The sequence below is a fragment of the Anopheles gambiae genome, chromosome 2 (genome assembly GCF_943734735.2).
Source record: "Anopheles gambiae chromosome 2, idAnoGambNW_F1_1, whole genome shotgun sequence".
Lineage (NCBI taxonomy): Eukaryota > Metazoa > Arthropoda > Insecta > Diptera > Culicidae > Anopheles > Anopheles gambiae.
In genome coordinates this window covers 53,078,362-53,092,448 of record NC_064601.1, presented here as the reverse complement: position 1 = coordinate 53,092,448, position 14,087 = coordinate 53,078,362, and the positions used below count along the sequence as shown (strand labels likewise).

At 48.4% G+C, this 14,087-nt stretch overlaps 2 protein-coding genes across 3 annotated transcripts in view; both read left to right on the top strand.

Annotated features, from left to right (window-relative positions):
• Window positions 1-9,743, top strand: part of LOC1274480 (uncharacterized) — a 47,286-nt gene extending 37,543 nt beyond the window's left edge. For both annotated transcript variants that reach the window (XM_061642779.1, XM_061642780.1), the window contains 6 exons: window positions 3,157-3,585; window positions 3,664-4,557; window positions 4,625-4,843; window positions 5,134-6,720; window positions 6,817-7,362; window positions 7,443-9,743. In XM_061642779.1, coding sequence (XP_061498763.1) covers window positions 3,157-3,585; window positions 3,664-4,557; window positions 4,625-4,843; window positions 5,134-6,720; window positions 6,817-7,362; window positions 7,443-8,455 — 4,688 coding nt within the window. In that variant the 3' untranslated portion in view covers window positions 8,456-9,743. The remainder of the gene's footprint in view (window positions 1-3,156; window positions 3,586-3,663; window positions 4,558-4,624; window positions 4,844-5,133; window positions 6,721-6,816; window positions 7,363-7,442) is intronic.
• A 920-nt stretch (window positions 9,744-10,663) lies between these two features.
• LOC1274479 (E3 ubiquitin-protein transferase MAEA) lies at window positions 10,664-14,072 on the top strand. The gene is made up of 3 exons (XM_313610.6): window positions 10,664-11,215; window positions 11,675-12,648; window positions 12,714-14,072. Exons 1-3 carry the CDS (start codon window positions 11,177-11,179, stop codon window positions 12,883-12,885), a joined length of 1,185 nt encoding a protein of 394 aa, XP_313610.3. The 5' UTR covers window positions 10,664-11,176; the 3' UTR covers window positions 12,886-14,072.
• Window positions 14,073-14,087: the final 15 nt, after the last annotated feature.

Below are 14,087 nucleotides of genomic sequence, written 5' to 3'. Positions count from 1 at the left end.
GACCGTCCCCGGAGGGTGGTCCGCCTTTAACGCTCTAGGATAATAGCCGCTTAATCGTTGCACTTTCGCTAGCATCATTCGCGGCAGCGGGTCCACACTGAAGGTGAACAGGGTGGATGGAACGGGGACAACGTTGACCACTGGTCAGCCACACAGTGAACTTTCCATTTTTAGATACCGACTTCAGCAGTGGTTGTAATGATGTCGGTTGGTGATGATGACGATGCTTCGTAGCTGTTTGTGCTTCTATTCGCTTATTCGTGTGCGGTTTTGTTTTGTTTAATGGTAGAGGAAAAAATCACAGAAAGAAAGTAATCACATTATCCAGTGTCTGCGAAAGAGGCGTTGTGCAATAGCAAAATAATACGAATGCTCGCACGCTTCGTCTATGATTTTTAACGCAGTGGCGATAGCAATTTGTTTCATAAGATACTTTAGTTTTGACCAACTTTGTACGGTTCATCGGCCCCTAAATTCCTATGTATATGGGCAAGCTCAAATGCTTACAAACCGGGCACTTTTATCGAGGAAGTCCATGTGTACATTCACACTTTTGATCGCACATTTCAAAGTTTACCGCTTTTTGGATAGTTCCCGCTGTCCGCTACAAGCATTTGACAAATTTCAATCCACACGGAAGAAATTGTTCACCCACAAATAGCACGTATGCAGCAGTGAATGTGAAAATTTAATCGCATTTTACGTCCAACTATGCACCAACTCTCCATCCACCTTCCGAGCCGCTCAAGTCCGCTCAAGAATTCGCTTCGCTTCGGCAACCTCTTCTATTAGCGAAAATCTGAATGCAATTAGGTACTTTCTCGCCTGCACCAGTAATTGGACATTCCGCAATTCATCTCACATTCTGGAATGCCGTTGAGCTGGACAATGTTCCGAGTGCCGAAATCTGCATCTGCTCTGTGCCGACAAGTGAGTGGCGTTAGCGTTCATTCCAGGTAAAAGGCTTCATTTTGCAATAGCTTCCGAAATTCGACAACTCTACCGGAGGACTTCGAAGCGTCTTTGGCACGAGCACAACATGGCGCAAAACAATGCCACCGGTGTGAGCCCCGGAGCGTATCATTCAGCTACGCATATTTAACATTCCTGCTCACTGCATACTGCCTACCTACCTCGGATGACGACACCCTCGGCGACGACCTTCGGCAAGAAGCAACTAGCAGGTTTTGTCTCAATCGTAGATTTATGCAAATTATCCACACCTCAATTCAGCGAATGTTTGCTTCGGGTCAGAAGATGTCTTGGCTTCCGACATTTGGCTCGTCGGAGCCTGACGATGCTCCGTCGCTATAGCTAATATGAAAAATTTTAAGATCCGCAACATCCGTGAAATACGCTAATGCAGTAACAACGAAAAACTCCTTATCGTACGATTCAATTTTGGCAGTATTATAGAATCTGTACGTTGTAGTCCCACTTGATAAGAAGTCGTGGAAATATTATCGATTTATTCACTCGACTTTTACACCCATCCATGAGAAGCCTTAATCGCGTTCAAGGCTGCCATCGAAGTGCGTCTTCACTGCTTGAAACCACTCAACATTGCTGTGTGCGAGACGTGATGCCAGAACGAAGTTGTGCCACAACAGGACGTTCCGGGTTTGTGCAAACGCACCTTGAAGACGAAGTGTGGTGTGTACACTATACAGTCCCTGGTGTTAACCGGTAGCGCAAACACCCTGCATCGTGCATGTGCTTCGGGAATAGCTCGAGACGCTGGTGTCAAATTTGTTCACCAATGCGTGCACCAATGCGTGCACCATCGGACTGACCGGTCGGTCGGTGGGTAGTTTGGGTCGCTTGACCGGCCGGTTTTGATTGCAGTTTTGCAACGGTGAATGGAGCAAACTGGCCGCCTGGATGTGAAGCAGAGCTGGCACACCAAAACAGGTTTTGGCAGACACAGTCGCCGCAACCGAACAGCCGAAAAGCTTGCTTGCTCGTCCAATTAGTTGATAATAATCAGGTGTGCGAGAGTGCCGGTGTGTGTGTGTGTGTAACTGGATGTTTGTGTGCTTGTGGATACGCAGCTGGTTTCGTATTGTAAAATGAGTCCTGTAAAGTTGATCACCTGCCGCTATCACACACATAAGAGTTAATTCGTAAAGATTCATTCATATTAAATTTCAGTGACGAGTGATTCTCGAATCTCGAATGAAATGTATAAAGATTCATGAATTTCAACTAAAAATTTACGAATATCAATAGATTTATTAATATTAAAAGTGTCAACGTTTGCATTATCCATCACACGTGTAGATGGGATCTTCAGACAACTGAGCTCGTTCACAAGAAACGCATTGATCAACCCTAACGTAGCACACACGAATCGAGTCTCGAGACACTCGAGACACAAAAAAGAGGCCAAATTTTGCAATCAATACACAAAAACAAAATAAAACGAGTATGACAGCGAAAAGAAATGATTAGGATTATTTTAAAGTCGATTCGAATCACTTATCGATGCATGTCATTGCAATCGAGAGCCTAAGAAAGCGGGAAACCTTTCGATAAGGATTCGTAAGCCATTAGATTTAGCCAATTGCTAAAGATTCATGAATCTCTAAAGATTTCTAGGAGATTCATAAACCTCCAAAGATTATCTTTAAAATATTCATTAACCTTTGGTTGATGCGATAAGATGCATAAATCATTGATGATTGTTTGCCGCGAGATGATTCATAAATATTTGTCTCTCTTGTTGGCTTGCTCACGATGGAGCATGTCGTCGTTACATGGCTCACTCAAAAATTATTCTCAAGGATGCTCGGTCCCAGGCTGCAGCCGTCCATGCATGTACTCTATCTTCAACAGGTCTTACTTCACTTGATGCAGCCATCGAGCTCACTATGCTCCCCTGAAAATCTTTGATTATTCCCGAATCTCATAGTTTGAGATTGGCATTCAAAGATCAACTTTGAAGATTCGTTCAGATGAATGATTCAGCATCAGTGTTACCCATATTTGTAGCTCACCGATCTATGAGCGCAAATGAAGTAGCTTTTCATTTTTGTTTATACACCTTGGATCCTTTGCTTTATGTCAATACTTAGCATAAATTAAATTTAAATGAATACCTAGCATAAATGATAAATAAAGTACTCATCCAACATTTTGCCTTATCTCATCCACCAGAAACGCTAGAATTAACCGCATGTCAACATTTGCGGCGTGCGGAGGCGCGTCGCGCCAAGTCATTAGGCGATAGTCTGTTGCAAACGGTACGGATACCACGATGCACCGCTCTCGGTGACTTCGAACCGGTGCAATGCTCCAATGAGCTGAACGGAACCGAATGCTGGTGCGTGGATGAGTACGGCGTGGAGATTACGGGCAGCAGGCGCAGCCACGCGGACGACGTCAACTGTACGCGGGTGGAAAACCACTGCCAGGCATCCAGCTGTCGCATGTTCTGTCCGGCCGGGTTCGCCAAGGACCTGGCGTCCGGCTGTCCCATCTGTCGCTGCCGCGATCCGTGCGAGGACATCCAATGCCCCCGGGGTCAGCAGTGCGAACCGCAGGAGGTCCAGTGCAAGACCGAACCCTGTCCACCGATTCCGACGTGTAAGTGTTGTGTCGACGTGCTGACCGTGGTCCAGTTGTCTGATGACGTTAACGTTTTTTGATTTGGTACATTTGCAGGTCGTAAGGCGCGCAGTCTGAATGACCTGTGTCCGGCTGGGCAACCTCTAGCAATCACGGGCACTATTCGTCCCTTCCTGTGTGGAACGGATCCGGGTAAACCGAGCTGTCCCCCGCTGTACCGCTGCTTGGTGCAGGGTGGCAACGATTATGGCGTGTGCTGTCCGGCCTCGCTGCAGTTCGAGAAGCCGGGCAGCTGCCCGCGGGCGAATGAGATCGAATCGACGGACAATGCCGGCTTCCTGTGCGGGACGCCCTGCAGCCACGATCTCGAGTGCCCGCAGATGCAGAAGTGCTGTCAGTCGGATGGGTGTGGGCGCAACTGTCAGCAGCCGCACAACGTCACGGTCTGCCATCAGGCACGCATGCTGTCCGAGCTGCTGTCTGTGAATGAGCGCGAAGGTCGCGGGTATGTGCCGCAGTGCGACGGCCCTGGCGGTAGCTTCTCCACTCGCCAATGCTCCCGCAATGGGCTGGTATGCTGGTGTGTGGATCCGAAAACGGGCAACAAGCTGAAGGGAACGATGGGCGCAGCGGCTACCGTGAGCTGCGAGGCGATAGAGAATATGATCGGAGGGCGTAGTGGTGGGCGCAGTGTAGACGGTGGTGCACAAACCCTCTGTGACCACAATATCTGCGCGGCGGTGTGCGAGTACGGCTTCAAGAACGACCACAACGGATGTCCGACGTGCGAGTGTTCGGAACCGTGCGAAGGCTACCTTTGCCCCGCCGGGTCCCACTGCGAGGTGGCAAAGGATCCCAAGTGTGAGGCATACTCTGGCCTTTGCTCGTCCGAGCCCGTCTGCAAGCCCGACCTGGTGTACTCGAACCCGTGCGAAATCGGTACCCCGCTAGCGGACAACGTGACGGGCGAGCTGCTGTTCTGCCATATGGGTAAGTGCGGGAGATCTGGTGTCCAAGGGTGGTCCTATTCTAATCGATTTTTTTTTCGTTCCGACAGATCGTCCCAAGAGTCGTGAGTATCAAAGCCGCACCTTTTTCGATGATGATGAGCAGGACGAGGAGGTAAACGGGCGCAAACGATCGATGTCAAATACAATCGTGTGCCCGATCGAGACGCACGAGTGTCGCAAGCTGCACGGCGAGTCGCGCAGCGTCTGCTGTCCTTTGGTGGTCGAAGGTGAAGACGACGAAGCGGCGGAAGAACGTCAGCAAACAAGTAAGTTCAGGCAGGAATGATGTTGGACAGTAAGCTTGTATTATCGTGTCAATCGACCAAGACAATCATACCAAGAGAAGAAGATTCCGTTGAGATCTTCTTCCCTTGGTGCGGATGATCGCATAATAGGATTGTGTGTTACTTACATAACCTAGGATCATCAGTAGAGGTTTGTGTTAAGGCAGAGTTTTATGTTATTTATGTTAATGTAGTTTATTTATAAAAAATAAGTTATTTAGGCACACTGCTCAATAGCGTAAAATAAATCACTGCTCTCTTCTATTGTACAGTGTGCGAATATCTGCGCGACTTTTCCGACCGGATGGAAGGCACGGTGGAGGGAATGGAGCTTGCCCTGCCGGCTCCGTCCTGCACATCGGACGGCGGCTATCAGGCGATGCAGTGCGTGACGCGCAAAACGAAGGTCAAACTGTCGGAGCAGCGCAAATACATCGAGCAGAACAGTATCCGGCGGATGAGAAAGCTACTGGAAGATGCATCAGCCGCGGGTCTTGCGCTAACGTCCACGACCACATCATCCGCTGCTACGGAAGCGGAGGTCAGCTCGGTAAACACCCCCGCCGGTCGTGTCCGCCGTGCCGCTAAGCCCGCGCCGGACAGTACACTCAAACTGTTGCCCGTTCATAGCGCGGATCAGATGATCGCGGGCGAGGTCGCTGGCATCTTGCCGGGCTACCCGGGTGTTCAGGCACGGTCTGCCAAGATCATCGATTTCAACCGGCTGGAATCGAAGAATGGAAACGCCAATCTGGACAAGCCGGAAATTAAACCATCGACGCTGCTGAAGCGTCCGCTCGTGGTGCCGACCCTGCCCACTCCCGTGCAGGAACAGCTGGTGGAGGTCGAGATCGAGGAGTGCTGGTGTGTCGATGGTTTCGGCACGGAAATACCCAAAACGCGCGGATTCAACGCCACCGGCAAGAGTTGCGAGGCAGTGCGCGAATCGCTGGGCTGTCTGGATCTGACGTGCCGCATGGGCTGCGACTATGGGTTCGTGCTGGATCCGGACACGCAGTGTCCTTCCTGCGAGTGTCGCGATCCTTGCGATAGCGTTCACTGCCCGGACGGACAAGAGTGTCGCTCGGTGGAGGTGTCCTGCGAGGGTGAGTACTGTCCGCCCGTGCCGGCTTGCTTCCCCAAGAAGCCCGGCCAGTGTCCGTTCCTGGTGCCGCCCGGTTCGGAGAACTCCGAGTCCGACTCGTGCGAGTACGAGTGTCGCACCGATGCGCACTGCGACGGGTCAAAGCGCTGCTGCTCGAACGGATGCGGCACCCAGTGCGTGGAACCGCAGCTAAAGACGGCCTGCCAGCATCTGCAAACGATTCAGCTGCATCAAGCGTCCGAACTGGGCGTTCCACCAAAGCAGAAGTACATCGCACAGTGTGACATCGACGGCAGCTTCCGGACGATACAGTGCGGCCCTGGCAACGTTTGCTGGTGTGTGGACGAGTTCGGCAACGAGAAGAGTGGCACCCGCACGAACAATGGCCAACCGAACTGTGAGCTGTTCCCGAAAACCGAATGTCCACTGCTGAAGTGCCGACCGTGTGAGTACGGGTACAGGATTGACGCGAACGGCTGCAAGACCTGCGAGTGTCGGGATCCGTGCGGCGAGATCTCGTGTCCACGGGGCGAGGAGTGCCAGCTCATCCAGGTGGAGTGTATCTCGGTACCGTGTCCTAAGATGCCTATCTGCGTGCCGATTCGCGAGTCCGTCTGTCCCGAGGGACTGCCGTTGCGTTCTAGCGGACGGGAGATTGTGTGTGGACCGCAAACCGATGCCGACACGTGTCCCTCGACGCACATCTGTCAGCTAAATCCGATCAGCAACCGGGGCGTATGCTGTGGCAAGACCAGTACGTACCCTGTTGTAGCTGTAGCTCAAGAGCATGGTGTCCGTACATCATTATCTAACAACCTTGTCTTTATCTTTCCACGACCCTTCCCCACAGGAGATGTTTGTTTCGAGTCGATCGATCAGAGCTGCTTGCAGGTGGCCGAATCGGGCGCGGAAAGCAACGAGCTCGACAGTATCACTCGATGGCGTTTCAGCCCACGGCTGAACAAATGTGTCCCGGTCACGTTACCGCGCGGTGTATTCTGCCAATCGAAAAACCTTTTCCACAGTGAGCAGGCATGCAATGGCGTGTGTCCGGTGCTGTCGCAATGCGAGCGACTACGGTTAAAGAACGCGATGGCGGCTAAACGGGCCGGCCAGCCTAACACTTGGTTCCAGCCACGCTGCGATCCGGAGACGGGCTTCTGGAGTCCGGTGCAGTGTTTGGGATCGATGGCAGATACGACGAACGTGTCGAACGGAACGAACGGAACTGCGCCCACCATTGCGGAACCACCGGCCCCGGTTGGTGTGTGCTGGTGCGCAGATAAGAAGGGGGCCCCGGTGAAGGGCTCACTTACGAAGGGCTCCGAACCGAAGTGCAGCAGTCGTCAGGCGCGACGACGCGGTGACTCAGTTGAAACATCCTCAAGTGATCCAGGTTAGTATAGTTAGTGACGTCATGCAATCTCAAATTTACTCACAACCCACATTATGTACATTAACTATCTCTCCTACAAGTGATGGAAGAACTGATCCGCCAGATCACGTTCCTGGTGGACGAGAACAACTACCTGGTGGACGAGGACCTTGAACCCGTACAGCCCGTGTCCGTGGCCAGTTCCAACTATGCCCCCGAGCCGCGCTACATCGGATCGGTGTCCTCCGCCACTGAGAAGGTGATCGAGCTGGCACGCACTGCCGAGAGCCGCAACTATATTAGCGAAAATGGAGCCGAACCGATCGCCAAGCGGCTGAGTGCATCGGCCACACGCTGCCAAGCCCTGCAAATGGCTGCTTCCTTCCCCGTGGCCTGCGATACGGCCGGCTCGTTCGAACCGATGCAGTGCAACGGGGACACGTGCTGGTGTGTCGATGCGGCCGGCAACCAACTGCCACTGTCCAGCACCTTCAAGCGTGGTCAGCGATCCTGTATCTTCACACCGATCGATGTGGTTGAGATCGAGCTGCGATTAAACAACATGCATCCGCAGCGACCGCTGCTGCACGTGTACGAAACGCTGCGCACCGAGCTGTCCATGCTGGTTGGCAGCATTTATGACAACTACCGGGTGCAGGAGAACGCCGACGGAAGCGTTACGCTGCGGTTCGATCTGATCGAAAGCACCAAGGTCGATGATGCGTACGCGATCGAGGAAATGGTGCGCGATGGATCGTTTGCGCTGTACCATGGTCAGCTTATAGCGGACATGACGCAGTCGCGATTTGCGCACCGCATCTCGGTCGGTCTTCCACTAGCCCAGCCATCGTCCGGCATACCGGAGAACACGTTCCAGACGATCGTGTTCGTGCTGGCGACGGCTTCCGCCTTCCTAGTCGCCATCTTCGTGGTGTTTGTGATGCTTAAGCGGGGCCGCAGCACCAAGACCAAGCACTACTCCAACGGGGAGAAAATCTTCGCCATCGGTGCGGACAAGTATGTCGACTATAGCTCACCCATCTTTGTGCTCAGTGCCAACGATAGCAAATCTATTCAGCAGCAGCATCAACAGCCACAGAGTCATTCCGACTAATCCTCTTCCTTGTTCAATCGCAACCGATGACCTATCGGTAAATAAGCGATCCCACAAGTCAAAACTTAGCGTTCGGTCGTGTTTTATGTGTTCGCTGCACACGGTGCACCGGATACCGCGGTCCAACTAGGTTTTAGACCGCTCCTAGAGCCCCCTAGCCCACAAGGTTTCGCACTTGCAGAAGCTCTGAAGGAAACGGATTTTTAAAGCAAAACGTTGTTAATTTTATATTGTACATATTGTGAAGGTTTTCTCTGCGTCTTTCGCTGAAACTACAGCGATGGCAGAAGCAACCTCCTTCCGATCGTTCTACCGTTATCGAAGATCTATACCATTCATCGGTTATCATCCAAATTGTTTCGTGTGTCAAACCTCTATCAGTTTACAAAGTTTGAATTTCGGAAGATTGCTTTTTTGTGTCCATTGCCTCTGGAAGAGTATATAGAAGAGTGGGTGGGTGTGTGTGTGTAAATAAGATTGTTCGAGCAAACAGTTTGGAAGTATCAGCAATTTTTTGAAATAATCAAAGTTCACAAGTATTGAATGCAGTAACAAGACAAGCACACGAGTTCTTATCGGATATATGATATTATTGAAACCATCAAGCCCGATTTAAACGATCTACGATCTGTTTCTTCGTTGAAATGACAGAAACTCGACAGCATAGCATTTGCATCTTACATCTTGTTGAGACATTTTCGTCAGAAGCCTGTGCGATGTAAAATACTGCTGATCAAGCAAAAACTGTACATTCAGTTCATGTATGATCTGTCGTATAATGTATGATCGTGTCTCCAACAATCGGGGAGGAACAGCGTGACGTTGATGATAAATGAGGAGGAATGTGCTGTTTATTTATTCTTCCCCCTTGCAGTAACCCCTCCACCCAGCATATCCGCCTCGTTTAGCTACCTCTAGGCTGATAAGAACTTTGCAAAAAAGCTTACTATTCAAGCATCAATCACTACGGTTGCCAATCGTTAGATTTCGCGGAGAAGCGTCCGATCGGCTCGATGTAACTGGTGTGGACAGGTCTGGTGCTCTTATTAGTCTCTTTCTCCTAAAGTACGTGGTGTGGTATCTACAGCTATCTTTCTTTATTTCGAAAATTTGTACATAAGACTATACACTACAAACTGGTGATAAAAAAAAAGAAAGAAATACGACACGCAAACGGATTCGAAAGCTCGATTAGTTGTACCATGGTAAACTCGATCGATATTCTCCGGTTATGTGACCTGTTGTTTTGTTTTGTTCGATAATTAAATAAAGAAGATCAATCAATAAATCAATGTGTAAATTTGGTTTATGGTCAATTTAGGGCGTGCTGTTGATTTGGGTAATAAATGTCATGGATGAGGAATAGTGAAAGAAACATAGTTCACGTATAACAGCAAATTTATGCAGGTAACATCAAATAATATCATAAATTCTTCAAACGACTAAAATTAAAAATCGAAGGAATTATTACCGGCTGTAGGAGATCTTTTCATGTATGTTTTGCAAAAGATAATGATAATGAGAAATTAAACAGAGATCTTGTATATGGGTGACTCGATCCTTTTTGGAAGGATAAAATAAACTAAACATAAACTAACAAAGCATTCTTTCTTGGAGTTACGATCTATTCCAGGGGTCTCCAAACTATGGCCCGCGGGCCACATGCGGCCCTCAAGAGCTTATATTGCGGAGCTTATATTATTTTATTTATATGATGAATTTGCCAGAGTTAATATAAATATTACGTTATTATAACTTTTTCAAATGAAATTGTATGTTTTACTTTTCTTAGACTAAAATCAAGCTTTAGTAACACGAAACTGTACAAGTATCGTTAGTATTTCGTTATAAAAACGAATTTTAAACGTTCACTCATAAGTTAAAGGTAGCGTCAAATGGCCCTCAACATAGTTATTTTTGAAGCAATGCGGCCCGTGAACTGAACTTTACAGAAAATTACTCCTTGGTACCGAATACACGTCTGGATAGGAATACACCGCGTCTTTATTGGCCAGTATCGTGCATGTACCTAATTAACTATCAGGGTACTCTCATTATTACCAATAAATTTTTATAAACGAAATGATAACCGTTCATCATGAAAAAAAATACAATTTGAATAATAGTCCAACATTTTCCGCAGAATTACCATTGTGCTAGCCCGTGATTTCGTAACGCTTCACTGTCATCGCTATGCGTTACCAAACGTCAAACAGTCATATGGGCAGTCGAATCAAAACAACTCTCTCGTGTTCTCTTTCACTCTACAGCCAACAGCGCCCAAGTGTGGCTGAGATGGCGAACTTTGTTGTTGTGGCATAAAAGAAGCTAGAGTGTTGGAGATAAAAGAAAACTCACGAGAAAAGCAGTCAGCGTAGTTCAGGTTTGGCGTAGCGAATTCGTGTCTTTCCAATCCTTACATCGTTCGCTATCGAAACCACGCAGAGATCGACAACTTACCTCGGTTGCTTCCTCGTAAGTGCCAGCCTTTGCAGTACAGTGGCTAGAATGAGATGTAGTTGGCGACAATCGGAAGCAAACACAAACGCAATATCTTTGTTGCACCGTTCTGGTTTGGGTGGTTTCATTGCCACCATTACTGCTGCGAGACACAAACAGCACCAACAGCATCAGCACCACCAGCAACAGCAGTGACGTCTAGTGTGAATTTTTTCCTTTAACATACACAACGCAATCTCAGGCATTATCTTCGAGGCAGCAATGGCCGAAATCCGTGCAATGGAACATCCTACCCTGAAGGTAAGAATTTGCACCTGTATTATTTTGTCATTCGTTCGTTGGTGTTTTTGGACAGTCCAAAATATGCTTGTCTATTTGCGTCGTAATTGCAAAACCTGCTGGTGATGAGCGCATCTGTGACAAAATGGACCGTATATTACTTGTCAATAAAGCTGTTTCTATTGCGGGCGTGAGGTCAGGCAAATAAAATGGGGTTTGCAGTTCTGTGCACTTGTCAAGTGCCTTTTTTCATTCCATTTTTGTGCCCAGCATACTACTCGCCCTTACCTTCACCCTAACCGCTCCCTTCGCAGCCAAAAGTGAACGTCAGCTGTTAGATTTGGTTTAGGTGAATTACAGCAACGGTGACACAATGATCAGTTGATTCCTGCGACACTATTCGGTTGTTGTTGAATTTCCTATGTTCCGGACATCATCCGCACACTCTTTCTCTCTCTCCCTCTCTTCCGTCTCTTTTAGGTACCGTATGAAATTTTGAACAAACGCTTCCGAATCGCTCAAAAGACTTTGGATCGCGAATTGAGCCAGATACAGAATGTGGCGTCCGAGCTGGAGAAGGGACTGACGGAGGGATCCGACAGTACGGAAATATCGCGTCTTCTGGGCGGGGTAGTCGAACGGCTGCAGGTGCTGAAGCGCAAGGCCGAGGAAAGTATCTCCGAGGAGCTGTCGGCCGGGTTCGTCTGCAAACGGCGGCTGGAGCATCTGAAGCAGAACGTCAATCCGCCAGTCGATGCCACCACGCTGGAACTGCAGGCAGCTGCCACGAACCAGTGGAAGAAGATCCGGCTGGACCGCATGATCGTGGAGCATTTCCTGCGCCTGGGATACTACGACACCGCGGAACGATTGGCTGAGCGCAGCGGAATCCGCGATCTGACCAACCTGGACATCTTCCAGGTGACACGCGAGGTGGAGCGCGATCTGGTGAACCGTTGTACGGTGAAGTGCATCGCCTGGTGCAATGACAACAAGTCGAAGCTGAAGAAGATAAACTCCACGATCGAGTTCCAGCTGCGCGTGCAAGAGTTCGTCGAGCTGATCCGCGACGATAAGCGACTGCTGGCGGTGCGCCATGCACAGAAGTACTTCCCGGCATTTGAGCACGAGCAGCTGAAGGAGATACGCCAGTGTATGGCACTGCTGGCCTTCCCGGTGAGTACGGAGATCGAACCGTACAAAACGCTGTTCGATCCGCAGCGCTGGCACGATCTGGTGCTACACTTCCGGCTGGAAAACTATCGGCTGTTTCAGCTGCCGGCCCAGTCGGTACTGAGTGTGGCCGTACAGGCGGGCATTTCAGCACTGAAAACGCCCCAATGCTATTCGCACACATCCAGAAACATGAACTGCCCGGTATGCCAGGAGAATGTGAACGAGATAGCGGAGAATTTGCCGTTCTCGCACTGTGCCCAGAGTCGGCTGATTTGCAGGTAAGGCTCGAAATCGAGAGGAGGCATTTGTGGATCAATTAAACAAAACTTTTGTTCACTTTCAGAATTACTGGCAAACCGTTGAATGAACACAACCTGCCGATGATGCTACCAAATGGACAGATCTTTGGTCAGCAAGCGATCGAGCAGATGCGTCGCGAGAACGACGTACTTGTCTGCCCCAAAACAAACGAAACGTTCCGTTCGCCAAAGATTGAAAAGGTGTTCGTGATGTAGTAGCATCACCGGTACATCCTCCGATCGAGCAGCATATATAACAGGGCTGCTGGAAGATCAACATCAATCTGCAGCAAGAACGTTAATATGCTACGTAAGCGAGTTTCTTCACAGTCCGTTTGGGCTTATTTTCCTCTTCTTTTAATACGAATTATTTAGAGTTAGTTATGCATCGGACGGATGAGTACGGTCCTACGATATTCTTTTATCTTGAATTGTTATGATTTTTTAATTCGCCCCTTGTTCATGAAATTATCCCCCAACAATAGCAACCAGGCAAACGACATGATCGATTAACGAATGCACTAGAAGCCTAGTCGAACCAAAAACATGATAATCTTACCTTTTAAATGCGTTTATTGATTTCATTCTCTGCGTTTCTGCGAGAATCACAATATGGTCTCTTTTTTATTATTAATTTGTTATGTTGCATGTTCGATGCTCTTGGTTTGAGAAGAAAAGAGAACTACCACATAACAACACCCGCTCGCTAGCATATGAATGCAGTCGATTATCGCACCATTGTTTTGTTTGTTTTTTCGATTCCTTTTTTAAAACATTAATAATATTAAGCAAAAAAAATGTGTGATCATCTCTCAGCTACGATTAAGAACATTAATTTCCCACACTTGCTCGGAAAATGTGTACATTCGAACCATATATTCGACATCTGATAGCTCTAAGACTCTGAATAAACAAGCCGCCAACAAATCCACCATCAGATATATCGATAAGGGTAAAAGGTATATGACGTCAGACCTAATTTATGACCCAACCTTACAAGATTACTCTCCGGCTTCGAGATGCGATTGTACAAGGTGAAAAAGGCGAAGGAAATACCATGAAGGAAACACCCGAATAGGATAGGAGAGCACAGAAAATGACGAGAATGTTCAAAAGAATCAGAAAAATCGAACTTTGCGATATCGCAACGCCCAGAAGCAATTTTGCCAAGGCATTATATATGCTATAGGTTGGTCTGCTTTGTTCGGGAGCAGAAAAGAAGATGAGTCAAAAACACGCAATAAGATATAATTTTGCATGCGATAGTATGTTATTGATAAGAAGTTTAGAATTGCGGTGCAATGCCCGATAATTATCGCGATTAAGAGTGACACGAAAGGTTTGCTATATGATTTTCAATAAAAATTATGAAAAAAAATGATTGCATGATTGCAACGGGACAATTGGTTGTAACAGAA